Genomic DNA, 19361 nt, shown 5'->3' with positions numbered 1-19361 from the left:
CCCCCCTTTTCTCTGTCCTCATCAGCAGTTCCGTTAAAAAGAGTCTTTCCAGTGTAAATTCTCCAATTTGGCAGGTGAATTAATTTTACTTCTTTAATAGCTGCTGAAAGGTGACCTCTTAAAAGGCAAACAAAGAGTCCTGCAGCACCTTAAAGGGTTATGAATGTTATGGCAGAAACCCATGGCTTGGTTACCACTTTACAAAGATGAATCTTCTCTGGGGGTTTTTTTGCTTTTATTTCTGCTATAGACTGGTGTTGATCCCTGTGCAGTCTTGGCAGCAAGGAAGAAAGCCCAGAAAAGGCACAGAAAGGAACTGAAGCACCTTCATGAACAAAAGAAAACAGCAGTCCTGAAAGTGGTAAGCCTTGCAAGTGTTTTCTGTCACAGGCTCTGGCTCCCCCTTAGCAGTGATTTAATAAATTGAGAACCAGCCTTGGGAATGCATTCTCCCTCCTCCAACTTTCTCTTCTTGCAAAGCATTAATTTTCCCCTCCTGCAGCTAACTGAAATGTCTGCTGTCTTTGCCTAATGTTAGTTGGGTTTCCAGTTTGCCTGGATCTGAAATAACGGTTTGTACAGAAACCTGGTTAGCATTAACCAAGGTTGAGATCAATGTTGGCGTTTTACATAATTGGTGGGAAGGAAGGCAATTCATTTAAGAGAAGGGTCAGATGAAGGAGTATCATGTTCTTGAGGCTGGTGCTATTTTTGAGCTATGCATAGGCTATGTTTTGATAGTTGGCTACCCTTGTCCAGTACTATACATGATTTTTACAAGGGTGTCAGTGCAATAGGAACATAAAGGTGTGTGTTTAGTGCAGCTGAGGCCATTTGATTGACAATTTTGCATTTGCTTTATGAGGGAGGGAATACTCAGGAATCACATAGAACTGTTTCAAGTCCATTACGACATGCAGCATGTGAGCAGCAGTTTGCCTTAATAGAATTCCTGTTAAATGCAAACATTGGGATTTGGGGAGAGTGCTGGTGACATGTGATATGAATAGGGAGCAAGATGTGGATCAAAACTAGCTGTTACTTTTGTCGCCTGACCACACTTCCCCCTTGTGGTGTGGAATGAAACTGCTGCATCAAGAGAGAGAGTAGCTATCATTATTCCTCCTGCAGATCTCACAAAAGAAGTTTTTACTGTTCCAGAGAGGCATCCAAAAACAAAGAATGACCGGAGAATTATGTTTTAGATTCAGACTTGTTTTAGAATGAGGATGTCCTAAGGGCAGATTCACACACCTGTTTTTGAAGGGAAAAGAGACATCATGATCCTGTAAAACTCACCCTGCCATGAGCAGAGGTACCAACTTCTGAGGGACAGGGCCACGTTGTGCTGTGTGTGATGATAGGGCATCGGGAGGCGGCAGGGGTGGAGCCGAATATGGCAGCACTGCGGCTTCAATGGCTGTGGCTCCTCCTCCTGCCGCCACGACCAGCTGGGAGCTGCTTCCCTGCTCCTTCTCCCCATGGCAGGAGCAGGAGGAGCTAGCCACTAAAGCCATGTCACACTTGGCCTCCTCTGTCCCCTTTTGAACATGCCCCCCAAATATTGGGCCCCCCAAAAGGGATTGGCCCCTAAGAGATAGGGCTCCTGTCCCTGTAAGACCTCTGGTTTTCATATCCCAACATTGCACTTGGTTTCTAGTGTGTTTCAGGCTGAAGTAACTAGATTTTTTTTTACACGGTGGGCCCTTTCACGGGATTTTGTGCATATCAAGGGGGTGATTCTTTTCAGCACATATGCTTGAGAGAAAGGACCAGAGCCTCTCCACCCACCCCGATTCCACACGCAGAAGCTGACTTGACAGGGATGAAGTAGAATTTATTTCAACACTAGCAATGGGACAGCATCCTCCACACCTGGAGGAAGCAGCACACACAACTTTGTTCTCCAATGGAGGCAGCAGCTAGTAGATTTAGGAAGACTCCCTAGGGCAGTGTTTCACTCTAGCTATCGGTAGGCCCGGCTTTTGATCTTTCACATCAAAATTATCAGGGAATTGGCACCCAAAAGGCAACAAAAGAAGTTGAGTTGGCTGCAGTCCTATACTCATGTACTTGGGAGCAAGCCTTGTAAATAGGACTTCTGCATAGACATGCGACGAGGTTGGCGCCTCAGTTACTGCTCACGCCGATGTGCCCGCTCTCTTAAATATATTGCCCCCACCTTACTGAACAACCTTTTACCCAAAGGCTTAAAAACAAAACCTAACTATCCCAGGACAGGGACGCGGGTGGCGCTGTGTGTTAAAGCCTCAGCGCCTAGGACTTGCCGATTGAAAGGTCGGCGGTTCGAATCCCCGCGGCGGGGTGCGCTCCCGTCGTTCGGTCCCAGCGCCTGCCAACCTAGCAGTTCGAAAGCACCCCCGGGTGCAAGTAGATAAATAGGGACCGCTTACCAGCGGGAAGGTAAACAGCGTTTCCGTGTGCTGCGCTGGCTCGCCAGATGCAGCTTGTCACGCTGGTCACGTGACCCGGAAGTGTCTGCGGACAGCGCTGGCTCCCGGCCTATAGAGTGAGATGAGCGCACAACCCTAGAGTCTGTCAAGACTGGCCTGTTCGGGCAGGGGTACCTTTACCTTTACCTTTAACTATCCCAGAGTATCCTGTGGGAGTCTCAAGCGGGTGTTCTTTAAATAAACAATAAAGGTTTATTTTTAAAACCAGGTAGTATAATACAAGTGGAGAAACTTAGGTTACTTCAAGGATAATATGCTAGTTCACTTCAAGTCGTTTTCAGAGGTTTCAGCTTTATAGTTTGGTTCCTTTCCAAGGCAGTGCTTTCCTTCAGTTACCCATCCCTTGAACAACTCCAGCTCCTGAGGTACTTTCAGTAATAGTCTTAAGGGCTCACTACACACCCCTTCCTTCACTGGGTTTTGGGAGTCTCCTCTTTCATCAGAAGAGTCTCTCCCCTCCAGACTAGTTTGAGACCTAAGTAGACTTAATCTTTTTCAGCTCCTACTTCTCCTGTCTCACCCTCAGTCTCCCAGCAAGATTCAGTCCTATTACTCCTGCAGGACACCACACTCAGTCCTTCACTGTACACTTGGAATGGATATTTTCTCCAGAACCAACTCTCCCTCCTTAACACTCTCTGTATTTCAACCTGACTCCTATCGTATCTCCCTACCTAACTCCCAACTTCTCGAACCTCCCTCCTCAACCACCCACTTAACCACACTGACCCTATCTCCCTCCAAAGCCTCTCCTTTTAAACTCTCCCTCCTGGAACCACAGCCAACGAGAGGCTGCCATTCTGTAACCATTTGCTGGCAGGAGAAAAAAGTGAAAAGAAAGACTTGTGGAACCAACTTTTCCGTTACATGTGTCCTTATATAGTAACGCTGATACTTGTCCTTTGATATTTCCTAATTTGTATGTAAACAATGACAGCTCTCTAGATAAATATTTACATAGTCAACACTTTACATTCATTTACACAGAGAACAAGTGTGCATGTGGGACAGTTATTATTATTATTATTATTATTATTATTATTATTAATTATGCAGAGTTAATATGACATCCTGTGCTGATTGTAGGAGTCTGAAAGAAGCAAAAACCTATACTTAAGTCTGGTATTTATTTATCTTTTGTGAAAGACAAACTACACAGAGAACAGTGTGAAACATGAAGTAATGAATGACGAACTGCCGCTCAATGGAAAGTTCTCTGCAACTACGCAGGACTCCTCTCCCGATGAGCTCGAGCGCTTTATGGAGCCAGTGACCAATATTCACACAATCATTTTGGATTGTTCACCTGTGAACTTCGTGGATTCAGTTGGAGTCAAAGCCCTAAATTCAGTACGTAGCATCTTACCTCCTTGCCATATCCTACACTTAATACCTTGCTACCAGAATACCTTTCGCTGCTTTAAGGCACGCATCAAAGACAAAGCTTTGTGCATCCACGTACCAAGTAAAGGGAGTGAGGCCAAAGGAAGTTCTCTTGCACAAGACTGTGCACAGCTCACGTCCATTTCAAAGAGGCTTGCCCAGAAGAGCTTCCTGCTGTCTTAGGCCTCGAAACAGGGTGGGAGGATTTGTGGCCTTCCAAGTGTCACTGGTCAGCCAGTAATCAAAGATGATGGGAGTTACAGTCCATCAAAATCCACAGGGCCACAGGCTCCTTAGCTATTTAGGCTGCAATCCTGTAGACACTTAACCTGAGAGTAAGTCCCATTCAACTTGAAAGGACTTACCTTCAGCAAAGCACCTTCTAAGCACCGTACTCCTTGCCTCCCAATTTCTCCCTTGGCATTTTTAGAAAAGCTGCTCCATTTTAAAAGGGCATGTGTATGTTATGACGATGACTTTTAAAATACAGATATATTAACTGCAAATTAATTTCTGCACTGTTGTAGATCATAAAAGAGTATGAAGAAATAGGAGTGTCAGTGTATATCAGCGGCTGCAATGGTAAGCCTGTTTGATGGATGGAAATCATGGACTTGCTCTGATCACTTTTGACTCCCCACCCCCACATCTAGCCTTGCCTCTTCTAATCTAACTGGCAGCAGCTCTCTAAGGCCTGAGGCAAATATTGGTCTACTGCCTGATTGTACATGGCAAACATGCTAAAAACATGCTGTGTTAGTGATGTGTGGCTTCCTGATCAACCCCATATCATACAAGCTATGCCTGTCTCTCCTTTCTGCCTGAAGTGCAGATGAAGTGACTGTAACACCAGCAAATTCAGCTAAAGAACAGGAGAAAGTGCTAATGTAAATCCCAGCAACCTACAACTGTTGAAGATAAACCCAAGGAATGAGATACTTGGTCCTTACCTTTGCCTGTGTAACTGTGGGCATTTTTGAAGAATGAGGAGAGGATCTTGTTAGTTGGTTTGTTAACACACTAGCTGCTGTTAAAAGAACAGCCTGGAGGCTATATGGAGCCCTGTGACTTTTGATCCACTCTTATCCAGCTGCTTTTTAAACTCGGCAGTGCCCTCTAGTGTGCTCAAAGGTGCACTATGGGTGATGCTGCATCCAATTTGTATGCATGTTGGACTACTACTTGAACTTTTCTGTGAGAGTGCTCAAATTCAGTATTCAAAATAAGTTCAGGCATTTTGCACACATTTGTTTTGCTGCAGACTCTCAAGGGTGTTTGAACAGACACACAAACACCTCTTCACAGCCATGGGACTTAGAAATGGTGTCTTAAAATATAACAATATTTGGGGCCACATCCAATGCTGCAACACCAATGAAGCCACCGACTTCAGGGCATGGAGCAAAGCTTCCTCTTCCACCTCCTCCCTCTTTCTGCTCCCTTAAAATTGACTCTGGAGACTTGCAGGAGGCACCAGAGCAGATTTTGACATTTACTCCCACCATGAGCCCCATAAATCTGTTCTGGGGGTTCCCCCAAGCCTCCAGAGCAGATAATGGGAGGGCGTGAAGTTCCATTGTGCCAGTGAACATCTCTGTGTTGATGAAGCTAGTTGGCTGAATGCTGCTCAGTTTCCCCCTCATACTGGGACTATATAAATACAGCCGTAGCTCCTATATTGCACCCGGAACCAAGCACACACCACCCATTGTATGCATTGTTCCTCCTCCAGCTACATGGGCAGGTGTGTGTGGTTTTGCATAGGTAAGCTGTTTAGTCAGATCACAGGAATGAAATAGAGGCTGTACAATTTTACACCCACACCCCTTTAAAGCTTTTTCTTTTCTACCTAGGATCGGTTGTGGAGAACCTTGCTAGACTACATTTCTTTGACAAAGCTGCTCGAAGAGACTTGCTGTTTCCCAGTACCCATGATGCTGTCCTTTTCAGCCAACTGAAAGGCCTCTCAGCCTTGCAGACTCCTGTAGATGTTGTGGTGTGAACTCCTGCATCATAGATTGTATGGTGGTGCATTGATTAAATTCCAAGGGCTTCTCTTTAATACTTAATTTGCACAGATTATACAGCGCCTAAGATTAGCCAGTCTTACGGGTATGTGACACAGTAGTAGAGCCGCCTTGTTTTCTGCCAGGATGCTCTCTGAAGAATTTGAAGCCTTAATACTTTCAAAAATTGAAGTCAGGTATAGCCTGAACTGGTTTGTATAAAAAAGACTCGTGTATTTTCCTGAAAGCATCCTAAAAGATTTGGGAGTTTTTTTGTTGTTGTTCAGAAATGTGCCAGCAGATGAGATATTGCACTACATGGATATTTTTAGCACTGTGGATTACTGAAAAGAGTACAGATGATGCAGCAAGCCTGGGAGACATGGACTGCTTGCTACTTTCCTTTGACGCTTTATTGTGGAAGCATTGTTGTAAAATGTATTCTTGTACCATCTACTGAAGAATTGCACTGTACAATATCTTTCAAGGGTTCAGCACTGGCTTTCAAAACTACATTTTATGTAGTCAGTTTTTAAAATCCCATAAAAGCCATTTTTTGCAGCTTGCGTTAAGTTCTTCCATTTCCCTTCTGCTTATTTTTAGACGTTATGGTAGTCAAGATAGATATGCACCTATGTGATACTTTGATGGTGCCTATCTATAGGTTGAAAGGTTTTGTGACTGGAATGGTGCCCTGAGACAGAAATAGACATTAATGGCAATTTTTCTTTTTTAAAAAGGGGGGGGGCAGTGATCTACTCTGATTAAGCATATTGCTATGGTAATTCAAGTGTATGATGATGAAAAACCTTTTTACACACTTCCTCCTAAATGACACCAGAGTCTGATACAAAAAAGGCACTGTGGAGCACTGTGAAAAACGGACCAGTTTCAAGGGAATCCCAAATACTGGGGTTTGTTATTAACGAAGCCAACATGTATTTCACTTTCAATGAGGTAGTTACTGATTTCACAGTGCTGTACAGGGTATGTCCCACTCAAAAGCCTGCGGAAAAGAAGAGGTGCTCCCAAACAGGGTTCATTAGATCTGGGAAGGGTAATACGCAGTTAAACATTTTTACTGAATATCATAATGAACTACACCATGTAACTTGGAATATTCCATTTATTTCTACTAGTCCAACTATGTTACACCACACACACGAACTAGAACTCTTGATATTACTCTGCGTAGTATTAGCCATATAAAAGAGATCTCTCAGTGGTATATAGAATCAGTTGTAAGTCATATAGCGAGGTGTAGCACTGAATTTGGCATATGACTTGATTACTTTGTTCACAGCTTCCAAGAAGTCCTTTTCAGTGGCAATCTTTCTCCTTGCTCTGATGGCGAACATACCCGCCTCTGTACAAACACTTCGAATTTCAGCACCTTGTAAGGAAGAACAGTGGATGTAAAAACAATCTGAAACCACTACCACCACCAAACAGAGAGAGAACAAGAACTATGATGTTTGACTTACCAGTGCTGTTAGGGCACAGTCGAGCTAGCAACTCAAATCTTATGTCTCTTTCAACACTCATTGAACGGGCATGAATCTTGAAGATGTGAGTTCGTCCCTAAAAAACAACCACAGACAGGCTAAGCATAAGGGCATCATCCCCTTGTTGCCATCTACACATCAGTGTTGGGAAAGCCAAAGACAAAAGTCGGCAGGGCAACAGATGTGACTCATAGTTTGGTAGAGTGTTACATTCCAGCCACACCTCCCTCCACCCATTCAAGCAAGGGACATTGTCCCAGTTCAGAAACACATTCCAGTCAAGCAAAAAGCACTTGAGGGTACAGAGCAGGACCAGTGGCCTGGGGAAAACATGAGAGGGCAAAAAAAGAGAGGCCTGGAGAGCTGTTCGATACTCCCCATCGCCGATGTCTAGCGATGCACCTATGAGAAAAGCAGTTCTTCAGCCAATATGATTTGTCCTTTGAAGGGACAACAATGGGGGAATGCACCCTTAGGCAACTGTTGAGGCTCCAGCACTTTGGAAAGGTCCAGAGCTGCTGTTCTGCAACCATCTCCTTGCCCACCAGCCTCCACTAATCCCTTATCTGCCCCTTCTCCCGAGGAAGAGGGCAGGTGAGTGAGCAGAAGGCAGCAGCTGCTCAACAGATCATGGGTTCAAGCACCAGAGCCAAATGTTGGGTGAAAGATTTCTGCAATGCAGGAAATTGGACTACATGATCTTTGTGGACCTTTCAAACTCTACAATTCTATGAAATAAAACCCTGCACTTTCCCTTAAGTCGTCATACTTTCCTATTGCCTCTGGAGCTCGCTTCGGCAGCACATATACTAAAATTGGAACGATACAGAGAAGATTAGCACTTTCCTATTGCCTCTGCTGTAGTCCATGTCACCCCCTCAGGACAACAGAAGCGCAGACAGAATCCTGTGGCATCTTCAAGACAAGCACATCACAGTACAACCTTTTGTGGGCTGGACTACAATACTATTTTCCTTTTTGTTAACTGCTACAACACAGAGTTACTCTCTTGGAATTTGTCACTAGACAGAAGCAACAGGTCAAATACATAATTTGAAACAGAATCAGGCAAGAACCAAGACAGACAGGAAAGGTCTAAAATTGCCCACCAGAATCCTTTTGATGACTATTTGATCAAATCCATTTTCTGAGAGCTAATAGAAAAAAATTATCACCTTCAGTCCTTCAAGTTCTAATAAATGTGTTCTTATTGACTTTGCTTAGTATCAAAATAGTCTAACCTCCAGATCTGGCAGGCTGAATTCTATTTTTCTATCCAGTCTTCCAGGCCTCATCAGTGCTGGATCCAAAGTATCAGGTCTGTTGGTTGCCATCAGTACTTTAATGTTGCCTCTTGGATCAAAACCATCAAGCTGGTTTATCAATTCTAGCATAGTGCGCTGGACTTCATTGTCCCCTCCAGCCCCATCATCAAAGCGAGCCCCTAGAGAGAGACAGCAGGAGAAACACAAAAGGCACCCTTGTTAACTGTGCCCCCAAAACAAGAAAATGTAATTCAAGTGTACTCCCTTACCATGTTATCTATGGCTACTGAAGTAAATCAAAATATCACATTCTTTTTTTTTAAAAAAGGATATTACTAGCAGGATATACTTTTGTTAAATACTTTTCCTTGTCCTTTGCTGGTGCTACAGAGACCAGCATGAAGCAGCACAGCAGAGAGGCCAAATATCAAGTTGCTTCTGCCATTCTATTGCCTAATCGTCTTCCAAACAGACTAACCTGACATAGAGAAAGGGGACCTGGTTTGAGCGATAAATTCACCTATGCTTTAATGTGAGTAGTGTGGTAGGCCACACTTACTAACTTCCCTGTTCCTGCTGTTGCTGCACCAGATAGAAAAACAAGTCAGGGTGTGGCTTGTTGTTATGTAAAAACTGGAGCTAGTGGTTTGTTTCTCTCCAAATGCACTATGAGTGCTAAGCCAATAATAAATAAAGAATAAAGAGTTGTAGTCCAGTTTCTGAAGGGCACCAGCTTGGTGAAGGCTGACGTAAGGTGATACCAACCTCCAATAGCATCAATTTCATCAAAGAAGATAAGGCAAGCTTTTTTTGTTCTGGCCATTTCAAAGAGTTCCCGAACCATTCGAGCACCCTATAAAAAGACAGACAGGCGGTTTACTTTCATATAAAGCCAACTGTCACTTGAGTTAAAAGTATTTAAAGTACCGTATTTTTCGTCCCATAGGACGCACCTAGTTTTTTTGGGGGGGGGAATAAAGGGGGGGAAATTCCTTTATTTCCCCCCCAAAACCAGGTCAGGGAATCCAAACCAGGTCGGGGAACAGCGGGATGGCGGCGCTCCGCCTCCCCGCTGTCCCCCGAGCTTGTGGGGCTGGCGCTGGGGAGAAGTGCGCTTCTCCCTAGCGCCAGCCTCCAAACCAGGTCGGGGAACAGCGGAATGGCGGCGCTGCGCCTCCCCGCTGTCCCCCGAGCTTGTGAGGCTGCCCGATGTCTGCCCGAAGCGCGGGGCGCTCTGCTTCAGCACTCCCCGTGCTCCGGGCAGCAGGCTGCTGTCCGCAGCCTAGGGAGCCCTGCGGGAACTCCCACGGGCTCCCCAGGCTTTCTGATAGCTTCCTGAAGCCTGGAGAGTGAGAGGGGTCGGTGCACACCGACCCCTCTCGCTCTCCAGGCTTCAGCGAAAGCCTGCATTCGCCCCATAGGACGCATACAGATTTCCCCTTCATTTTTGGAGGGGAAAAAGTGCGTCCTATAGGGCGAAAAATACGGTAAATATTAAAACTTCCAAATGAATCTACAGAACCTAGAGGTAAGACTGTGCTCATTACGGGACATCATTTTAGTTGCAGTTCTTTCGAGGACATAACTGGTGCCTGGCTGTCCCAACTCATGCGAATAGCGTACTGTACACCATATATTATCTCACATACTGTACATAAAAAGACAAGGCTTCAGATTCTATATGACCCAAACTGCCAGAGGAGTGAACAAATATATAAAGAGGTCCAGGTTTCTAATCATACTGTATAATATTAAGGCAAAGACTCTCCTCCTCCTCTGCAGGAAAACTTAGATGATTTAAAGTATAGTTTGAGCAGACTTTCTGGTAACTTGACCTCCCCCAGTACAGATGCACAGACATGCTCCCTCTTTTCATTACCTCTCCTACGTATTTCTGCACCAGCTCAGATCCAATCACTCGGATGAAGCAGGCATCGGTCCTATTAGCAACAGCACGAGCGCAGAGAGTTTTTCCTGTCCCCGGTGGGCCAAAGAGAAGCACTCCTTTGGGGGGCTCGATCCCCAGATTGACAAATCGTTCTGGCTGTAGTGGTAGGGAGACAGTAAGTTTAAAAGTTGCACAGACAGGATGAAACGCAGTATCTTTCCCTGGCCCTAGACTGAACCCAATGGCAGCCGGAGCCCAAGTTTGCCACAGCAGTACAGTTTTAGTACTATCAATGAACTGTCAGGAAATCTTCCATTTTAAAAATAGTGCACAAGGCAAGAAGGGACCCAGTGGCAAGAAAGCTGTGCAGTGCAGTGTAACAAGAGAGTTGGTGCAAAGCCAATAGGAAGGCACTGAAGCTTCAATAATGCAAGCAGATAAAGACATTTCCCTTTGCCATTCCCTTTCTTCAAGCCTCCAATGGTACATGTTCCCTGCAATTTCACAAAGACAGCACTGCCCTATTCAAGCAGTCAGCTTGATCACAGGGGGATACTAACAGGGTAGCATCTCTCTGAATACCTAATACTATTGTGACAGACTACAAAAGGGCATTGTTTTTGTGCCCCGCTTGTGGCAGCCTAGAAGAGGGATTTCCAAAACAGTGGACTAGATGAAGTTTTGTCAGATCTAACGAAGCAATTCATACTTTCCTCGAAAGGTGAACAAAAGGAACATCTTAAATCATGACAACTGAAATGTAAATCGATTTAAAAGCCTTTTGACTACTGAATAATTTAGGTTCTTGCGGTATATGCAATTAGCCCTTGAAAGCTGTAAGAGGAATAAAATCAGCAGATCACACACACCTTCTATTACAATACTTACATGAAGCAAGGGTGTTTCCACCACCTCTCTTAGCTTCTCAATCTGTTCTTTACAACCTCCAACATCACTGTAGGTGACATCAGGCTTTTCCTCTACCTTTGTAACAAAACAGATGTGCACACATCTTTGTTATTTGCAATAACTTTTTTTTTAACAGATCTTATAAAATAAGAAGAGCAGGTTACAATGAAGTCAGATTACAAAGGTAAACAATCAAAGGCCAATAGTAATAAGAGTTCTTACCTGCATCATAGTAACAGTTGGATCAATCTTTGGAGGCAGAGGGATATGAATCTGATACTTGTTTCTGTCAACGCTGCAGAAACAGAATACAAATGCACATTACCTCCACAGGGGCAAACTCTCTCTTCATAAGGGGGTCTGGCAAAAGCATCCTTCAACCACGGCAGAGTGCATAGACTGCAGCCACAGAGATGTAAAGGCTTTTCTCCATTTGATATTGGCGGGGCTGGTTACATAGTGAGGGAGAGAGGGGTCGGACTGGGTAGCTTGGAATACCAAGGGACACATTTGGACAGACAGATATGCCATGTGGAATCCAGGTGGAGGGACAACTTGTTCAATCCTTGTCACTCTCCCACCCTCTCTCCAGAGAACTCTGTGCCTCGTATTTTATCACAGCTCAGATGTGAGCATTTTATTTACATTCTGCAGGCAAGGCATTTTACAACCAAATAGTACTCTAGAAGAAAACAAGACCAAACTCTACTTTCATATCATGTTCTGCTTTTAATCAAGTTTTCCCAGTGGTTGCTGGGTTCAATGCTGGCCTTGTTTGGTGCCTTGTATTTTAAGCCTCGATCAAGTGATCACACTCTGCAGATGGTCTGAAAATTAAAACTTGTCCACTTTTAGCTGGATTAAGCCTCAAGTGCCATTTAGTTCAGGCCCTTGAAAAGAATCTGCTTTAGTTATCAGTTGGTCCCGAACTGGCATTTTGACATTTAAAGCTTTACAGAGACCCTGTTTATCTGTTTATCTGATGCCTGCTCTATCGCATGCAATAAGAGCTTCTGATGAGATGTTCTTTCAAGAAGCCCCATTGTCTGAAGGCAGGATCCAGAGCCTTCTCCACGGTAGTATCCCAGTTGTGAAATTTCCTGTCTAGAGATAAGGCACTCTGCATGTTCTCCATGCTTGTTCTCTTTTAGAAAGATTATTTTCTTTCAGAAAATGTTTGTTGACTTGTACTCTCATTTTCATCTGGGAATTATTTAAATCCTTACATACGATGTTAATATTGTTTTGTGTTCCATTCTACAAGCTTGTTGTATTTTACTCTACAATTTTTTTCTATTATAAACCTCTCAGGGAACTTTGCTATGCAGCAATATAAGAAAATATTATTTCAGTTTCCAGTCCCAAATCCAACATGCTGGCTCACTGGATGTTAGACTGGCCCATTGCATGTATTTTAGGCAGCCAATCAAAGATGTTTATACCACTTGAAAACTATTTCACTTGTTCTACCATGGCTTGTTCGAATGCATTCCATCTTTTAATTGTATTGTGATTTTGTAAACCACCTTGGCAGCCCTGTTTAGGGCAGGAAGGCAACATACTATAAATATAAATGTGCATTCAACCCTCTAGATTTGGTGACTAGTCAAGTAACTCAAACTAAGAACAGTAAAAATATTGGTATAAACTCACCCAACTCTCATGCCTTCTTCAATGTCAGTGGGTGCCACCTGATCACTAAGATCAACCACAAATTTGGCAAACTGCTTCACATTGATAATGTACTTAGGATCCTCAGAATCTGCATTGATTATCTTGGTGCATCTAACCAGAAGAGAAAAGTAATTAAACAAGCAATCTGTGAGAAAATGAGGGTTTAATGTGCCTGACAGCCAAGTGTTATTCGAAGTCCAGGTTTCTTGAAGAAGTTACAGGAAGGCTAAATTTCTGCTGCCTTTGCCTAGGTAATCATAACTAAAAACTCTTCCTTCTACCATATATCTTTTTCTCCCTAAAACTTAAATAATCATGAACAGCATGAGAGGTGGCACTTTAAATATCCAACTAAAGACTGCTTTCAGTGTAACCTACCCCACCCCCAGGGATTTCAAACACCCAGGCCTTAAGATAAGATGTCAGAATGAAACACGAAATTAAAGCTCCTAGGACACAGATAGATGCAAATAGCAAAGTTTTAATATTTATGTTGTAGCATAACTTCATATGTTATAATGGAAGGGACCCTATGTTACTTGTTTGCAACAGGGATTGCACATTACATGTGGAGGATAGAAGCAACGGCTATAATGCTATGCATTTTTATAACTATTTGCTCCTATGGCTGACCAGATAAAGTATCTGCATACCTTGCCACTTGCAGTGGCTGCTCACTTTGAAGAGTTTGCTTATCTGCAGCGAGATCCCAGAGAGCAGGGGGAGCCAAGCCAGTGTCTGATTCCTTAATTCCTAAAAAAACAAAAGCAGAAAAACCACTTGCTTTGCCACTCAGGTCAATGCTGTGCTATATATTCAAGCACTAGATTGTTTCAATTAGTTTCAGCAGCAAATGCAACATAAACATGACAAAAAGGAAAAACCACTCTGCCACTTGCATCAATGCTATGTAATACTCAACAGGTTTGCAAACCTTCCTAGGGGAGCATTTTACGAGATTTAAACTGGGGGCTTTTAGGTCCCAGTCTTAACAACTACACCACACTAGATATCCAACTGTACATTGGTTATCCTTTTCCATGTCAGCTTCAACATCCCAATTGTTAAAATAAAGCTGCTCTCTGTATCTGACAGCATCTCCTCTCTCATGTTTCCCCTTTCTCTCTGCCCATGAAGGTTTCTTTGTTTTCAGTTCCTTTGTTTTGTTCAACAACCCTTCCTATTTGGAGTTTTTCGTGGGAGTGAGCAGTAATGAACCATAGGCCCATATGCTCCATAACTGAAAGGGCAAGACTAAAATGAAAAAGATATATGCTTTCAATGAACCCTAAAAATACATACCCGTGAGCTCATTGATTTTCTTAAGCAGCTGCTGAATGTCATCTTCAACTTGCTTGATCTGCCTCGAGTATGTACTCTGGCCCTGGATTAGAAAAAGTAAGGCAGACTGGTGGATATATGAATGGGACTTGAACAGATACTTCCCAAATGCAGACCTATGAACAGATAAACCTTATTAATCAGGCCACTGGTCAATCTAGCTTGGTAGTAGGCACTGCAGTTATGCAAAGTTTCAAGCAGATGTTGAATTTTGTCACATCTTGTTAATCGTGAGATATGAACCCTTACACAGCTCTTTGCAAATAAGACACATATTTACTCAAGTCAAATTGGCTCAGCAATCTGCAATTTTCATCTTTTCACCAAACCACACATGAAACTGTAATATTTAGGCTTTTGGTTTGCTTATTCCAAATTGGATTTTGTTTTGAGGTGCTGTTACTTTAGATGAAAGTGAAATCTTCCAGCTGAAGCAGCAAAACTCACAAATTTATGCATATTTACTTAGAACTAAACCCTGCTATTTTCAGTGAGGCTTACTCTCAAAGTATGTCTTTTAGGACTGTTCATTCTTCCCAGTTGGTTAATGTGGATGTTTCCCAAACATTCCAGTATTACTAGTTTTTTTTTTAAATTTTGAAGCTGTAACTGCAACAAATACTTACATAGGTTTTCAACAAAGCAATATCACCTTCATCCAAAGCTGAAAGACACATAACACAGATCATATTAAAAAGTGAAACAACTACAATTTGTACTACTTCCCACCAACCGTCTGAAGACATAGCATCTGGACGTAAGATTTCTGTTTTATTATTTGCAAAAATGTATGTACTGCCAGCATTAAACTATATATGGTGGTAAGCAGAAGAAAAGTAAAAATTCAAAAATACAATTCTACCCATAAAATAAACACATCACAAACCGGTACATCAAATTAATACATCAACACAGTTGCATCACATCAGGCAAAGCCTGAGTGAACAGGTGAATGTTAAGCAGATGCCTAAATGCCAATACCATGTAAACATCTACCTGATGTCCAGCAGAAGCACATGTCAAAGGGAAGTTGTTGTCACACTAAAGGCTCTGATCTTAGTGAACATAACCAACTTTGGGAGCATATGGCCCCATAGTGTGCCTCTCCCAAGGACTGACGTGACTGGGAAGGGTGTATAATGTATAGCTTTCCCACAGATAACCTGGTCCCAAGTTGTTCAGGGCTTCATATGTCAATAGCAAGACCTTACATTTGGCTGGGCAGCGTAACAGCAGCCAGTGCCACAATTTAGCCACATCAGTAATATGGGGCTAACAAGAGCAACAGAGCCTACGGGGTTAGAAGATGGAGTAAGCTTGTTTTCTCCTGCTCCAGAGGACCCAAACCTATTTATTCAAGTTACAAGGAAAGGAGATTCAGACTCAACACCAGGAAGAACTTTCCGACAGTAAGAGCTGTTTGACAGTGGGCTGGTCTCCCTCGGGAGGTTGTGAACTTTCCTTCACTGGGGGTTTTAAGCAGAGGATGGATGGCCCTCTGTCCTGGGTGCTTTAGCTGAAATTCCTGCAATGCAGGGGGTTGGACTGGATGACCCCCAGGTTCCCTTCCAACTCTAAGATTCTATAATTCTAAGTTAATAATAATAATAATAATAATAATAATAATAATAATAATAATTTATTTATACCCCGCCCATCTGGCTGGGCCTCCCCAGCCACTCTGGGCGGCTTCCATAAAAACCAAAAATACAATAAAATATCACACGTTAAAAACTTCCCTGAACAGGGCTGCCTTAAGATGTCTTCTGAATGTCAGGTAGTTGTTTATCGCTTTGACATCTGCTGGAAGGGCGTTCCACAGGGCGGGTGCCACTACCGAGAAGGCCCTCTGCCTGGTTCCCTGTAGCTTTGCTTCTCACAAGGAGGGAACCGCCAGAAGGCCCTCGGCGCTGGACCTCAGCGTCCGGGCAGAATGATGGGGGTGGAGACGCTCCTTCAGATATACTGGACCGAGGCCGTTTAGGGCTTTAAAGGTCAGCACCAACACTTTGAATTGTGCTCGGAAACGTACTGGGAGCCAATGTAGGTCTTTCAAGACCGGTGTTATATGGTCTCGGCGGCCGCCCCCAGTCACCAGTCTAGCTGCCGCATTCTGGATTAGTTGTAGTTTCCGAGTCACCTTCAAAGGTAGCCCCACGTAGAGTGCATTGCAGTAGTCCAAGCGGGAGATAACCAGAGCATGCACCACTCTGGCGAGACAGTCCGCGGGCAGGTAGGGTCTCAGCCTACGTACCAGATGGAGCTGGTAAACAGCTGCCCTGTTTAATGTAGGGGGGCAGGATTTTAAATTAAATAGACTTCGTACACCGCCCTTCATCTGCAGGGTACCAGGGTTTGGGCGGGGGGAGAGAAGGGAGGGGCGCAAAGAAGCAGAGGGGCATCCGAGAGGCACGCATGCGCACTCGAACCCCAACGGGCGACCAGGGAATGGGCGTCAGGGGGCTTTTCTTTTCCGCAGCAGCCTCCGGCTCACCGCGGATGGGTTTGTCCTCCTTCTCCTCCTCTTTGGTTTTGCGCTGGTCGGTTCCCAGGTAATCCGGCATCGTGTCTCCCCCTCAGAGCTTCCGACGGCGGAGACTCCTGCTACCGGCGGCTGCTACTGCGCATGCGCGTTACGCAGAATCTCCGAGCTTCTTCCTTCCGGGACTGAACGGGAAATACGTCATAAGCATTTCCTGCCGACGCCGGAAAAGGGTCCTCTCCACGGGGGGGTGGGTGGAGGAATAGGTCCTAGAGCGGCTCTGTAATCCACATAGAGATGTGGGGGAAGTTTAAAGCGGTGCACAGCCGGATCTTCCGCCTCGCTCCCTCCCGCCCCGCTGGATTCTGAATGCATAGAGTCATAGACTTGTGGAGTTGGAAGGGACCCCGAGAGTCATCTAGTCCAACCCCCTGCAATGCAGAATCTTTTGCCCAACGAGGGGTTTGAACCCTCGACCCTGAGATGAAGAGCATCGTGTTTTTTCTACTAAGTGGGCTAAATCCCTTCAGAAATATCCCCCCCCAAAAAACCCACTTCTGACATTCACGACTGTCTGGGGCTTTGTTTTCTTTGCTGTTCCCACGAATAAGAGGCTTAGAAACCACTTCTTGTTGTGGCCTTTTTGTCGCTTGCAGAGAAAAGCAGATCTGAAAATGTTTATTTGCTTATGTTTCTGCGGCCCTCAGTCCTTCAAGCGGGAAAGTCCCTGTGCGCAGTTTAAAATAACACAAAACTTTAATTCTCTACAACATGTCAGATGGCAAGGACGTTCATTAGAAGGGGCAACGCGACCTTCCCAACCACCCCTTCCTTTCGTTTAAAAAGGAGGGCGGGAGATAATTAGGTAAAAAAAAAAAATAACTAAAATGGTGCTGGATTGGAAATAAGTGGTATTGGCAACAAAGTTAATAAGAATATGCAAAATGAATTGATAATGTATGAAAATACTGAGTTATAAAATGTTAAGATATATATTTTTTTTAAATGATATTTTATTATAAAATGTTAAGATATAGAGATAAGATAAATGAAAGAGGGTAAGGATTTGCTGATTTGATTATTTAAATGGGAATACAAGAAGGGGAGGCGTGAGGAGGCCAAGGAAATAAGCTAATGAGTTTTAAGTTATGAAAAATGGAATTGTTTTTAATTTTTCTTTTTTTTCCTATGTTTTTCTATGTTTTATTTTTATTTTTTCCTTTATTATGTGTTCTTGCATATTTGTTTTTGTAAAACTTCAATAAATATTTCTTTAAAATAAATAAATAAATAAAAAAGGAGGGCGGGAGAGAGAGACAGCGAGCTCTGCAGCTCCCTAGTGCGGCGGAACCTCTCCGTCGCGCTCCTAGGCGAGCCGGAAGACAGGAAGCGCTTGCCCGCGCGTGACCCGACGCCCCGGAAGTGTTCGCCGGGTCCTTCCATGCGCCGGCTCCCGGCAACCCGCGACCGAGGCCGACGGCGGAGGAGGGGAGAAACACCGGCGGCGGACCCGTTTGTTCCGGGACGGAGCGGCCTCCCCGGGGCGGCGCCGCGATGCTGCTGAGAGGGGCGCCCGAGGGTCAGGTCACCGGCGTCTCCAGAGCCTTGTCCTCGGGTCGGTCCCTTCTCCTTTCTCGGCTCCTTCCCCTCCGGCCTTCCCAGCCTCCGGGGGCCTCGCAGGGGGGCCACTTCTCCGCGAGTCCCCGGTGAGGCGGCTTCCCTTCACGAGGCCTTCGCCGCGAATGGGGTGCAAGCGGCGGCAGCGGGGGCGGGAATTCGTCGCTGAAGGCCCCCGGCTGTTTCCCTCTTTCTTCCCCCCCGCCGCCGCCGCCCCGTTTCTGCCGCCTTCCCCCCGGCGGGAGCTGCATAAGAGGAGCAGAAATTCACCCAGCGCACCTTTTCCCGTCGTTGTAGCTTTTTTGCTGGTAGAAGCTGCCCCTGTTGAATTTCTGCCTGTCGCACCAATATCCGCGGCTCTAGAAGGATGTGAAGCATGGAGGGGCTTTTAGCTCGTTTGCCTCTTGGACATATTGCTGAGATTGTTGGGCAGAAGATCTCTCCTACTTCATGTAGGAAGGTGTTAACTCCACGGGCGGAATGCGCTGTTTCCTACCTTAGTACAATACTGCCGATCTTATTCATGCATTTTTAAGAAAATGAATAAAGCGAGTCCTCATCTTTTTGGGGAGAGGTGTCTCACACGCACACCCAAAGCAGATATGTCGATAGAAGAAAGCCCTTCTTGCTGGTTGAGGAGGTGTATAGTCTATAAACTGTAGGATTGCAACCTGAAACAAATACAGTTTTCTTTGGCGGATAGAAGAGCCATGTTGCCCTGACATGTAACTGACTAAAGCACAGCATCTACTACCCTAAGTATGGTAGAAATGTGTCAGTTATAATACAGTTAATCAGCTAAAGTGCTTCTTATTTT

At 44.5% G+C, this 19361-nt stretch overlaps 3 protein-coding genes across 7 annotated transcripts in view; 2 read left to right on the top strand and 1 right to left on the bottom strand.

Moving 5' to 3' along the window:
- The window catches only part of SLC26A5 (solute carrier family 26 member 5), a 33084-nt gene extending 26660 nt beyond the window's left edge, over positions 1-6424 (top strand). For both annotated transcript variants that reach the window (XM_083575145.1, XM_083575144.1), the window contains exons 16-19: positions 251-361; positions 3621-3824; positions 4385-4439; positions 5711-6424. In XM_083575145.1, coding sequence (XP_083431271.1) covers positions 251-361; positions 3621-3824; positions 4385-4439; positions 5711-5859 — 519 coding nt within the window. In that variant the 3' untranslated portion in view covers positions 5860-6424. The remainder of the gene's footprint in view (positions 1-250; positions 362-3620; positions 3825-4384; positions 4440-5710) is intronic.
- Positions 6425-6971: 547 nt separating this feature from the next.
- On the bottom strand, positions 6972-17125 carry PSMC2 (proteasome 26S subunit, ATPase 2). 3 transcript variants are annotated; one of them, XR_014539406.1, is made up of 12 exons: positions 16940-17105; positions 15072-15109; positions 14407-14488; positions 13758-13857; positions 13084-13215; positions 11653-11725; positions 11410-11505; positions 10513-10677; positions 9399-9486; positions 8211-8812; positions 7348-8141; positions 6972-7256 (listed from the first exon to the last, which is right to left on the bottom strand). XR_014539406.1 is itself a non-coding variant. In XM_083575295.1 (12 exons), the coding sequence occupies exons 1-12, from the start codon at positions 17007-17009 to the stop codon at positions 7099-7101; spliced, it is 1302 nt and encodes a 433-aa protein (XP_083431421.1). In that variant the 5' UTR covers positions 17010-17125; the 3' UTR covers positions 6972-7098. The 3 variants fall into 3 exon arrangements, 2 of the variants coding, with proteins under 2 accessions (XP_083431421.1, XP_083431422.1); XM_083575295.1 differs by having other exon boundaries at positions 7348-7444; positions 8610-8812; positions 16940-17125; XM_083575296.1 differs by having other exon boundaries at positions 7348-7444; positions 8610-8812; positions 15072-16035; positions 16724-17075.
- A 122-nt stretch (positions 17126-17247) lies between these two features.
- The window catches only part of DNAJC2 (DnaJ heat shock protein family (Hsp40) member C2), a 16239-nt gene continuing 14125 nt past the window's right edge, over positions 17248-19361 (top strand). The window contains exons 1-2 of one of the 2 annotated variants that reach the window (XM_083575189.1): positions 17248-17792; positions 18248-18542. In XM_083575189.1, the coding sequence (XP_083431315.1) occupies positions 18482-18542 (61 nt within the window). In that variant the 5' untranslated portion in view covers positions 17248-17792; positions 18248-18481. Of the gene's footprint in view, positions 17793-18247; positions 18543-19361 lie in introns of those variants that run through there. The other variant, XR_014539393.1, reaches the window with a different exon arrangement.

The sequence above is a fragment of the Podarcis filfolensis genome, assembly GCF_964270895.1.
Source record: "Podarcis filfolensis genome assembly, chromosome: 10".
NCBI lineage: Eukaryota > Metazoa > Chordata > Lepidosauria > Squamata > Lacertidae > Podarcis > Podarcis filfolensis.
This window is presented reverse-complemented; position numbering and strand designations above follow the sequence as displayed.

Excerpts from the sequence above, each read along its gene's own strand:
- PSMC2 (XM_083575296.1), bottom strand. The coding sequence starts at position 15,191 with ATGTCTTCAGACGGTTGGTGGGAAGTAGTACAAATTGTAGTTGTTTCA. Across the intron at positions 13,216-13,757 it reads CAGCCACTGCAAGTGGCAAG|ATGCACCAAGATAATCAATG; the intron begins GTATGCAGATAC and ends TCTTCTGGTTAG. Across the intron at positions 10,678-11,409 it reads TGGAAACACCCTTGCTTCAT|CCAGAACGATTTGTCAATCT; the intron begins GTAAGTATTGTA and ends CTACCACTACAG.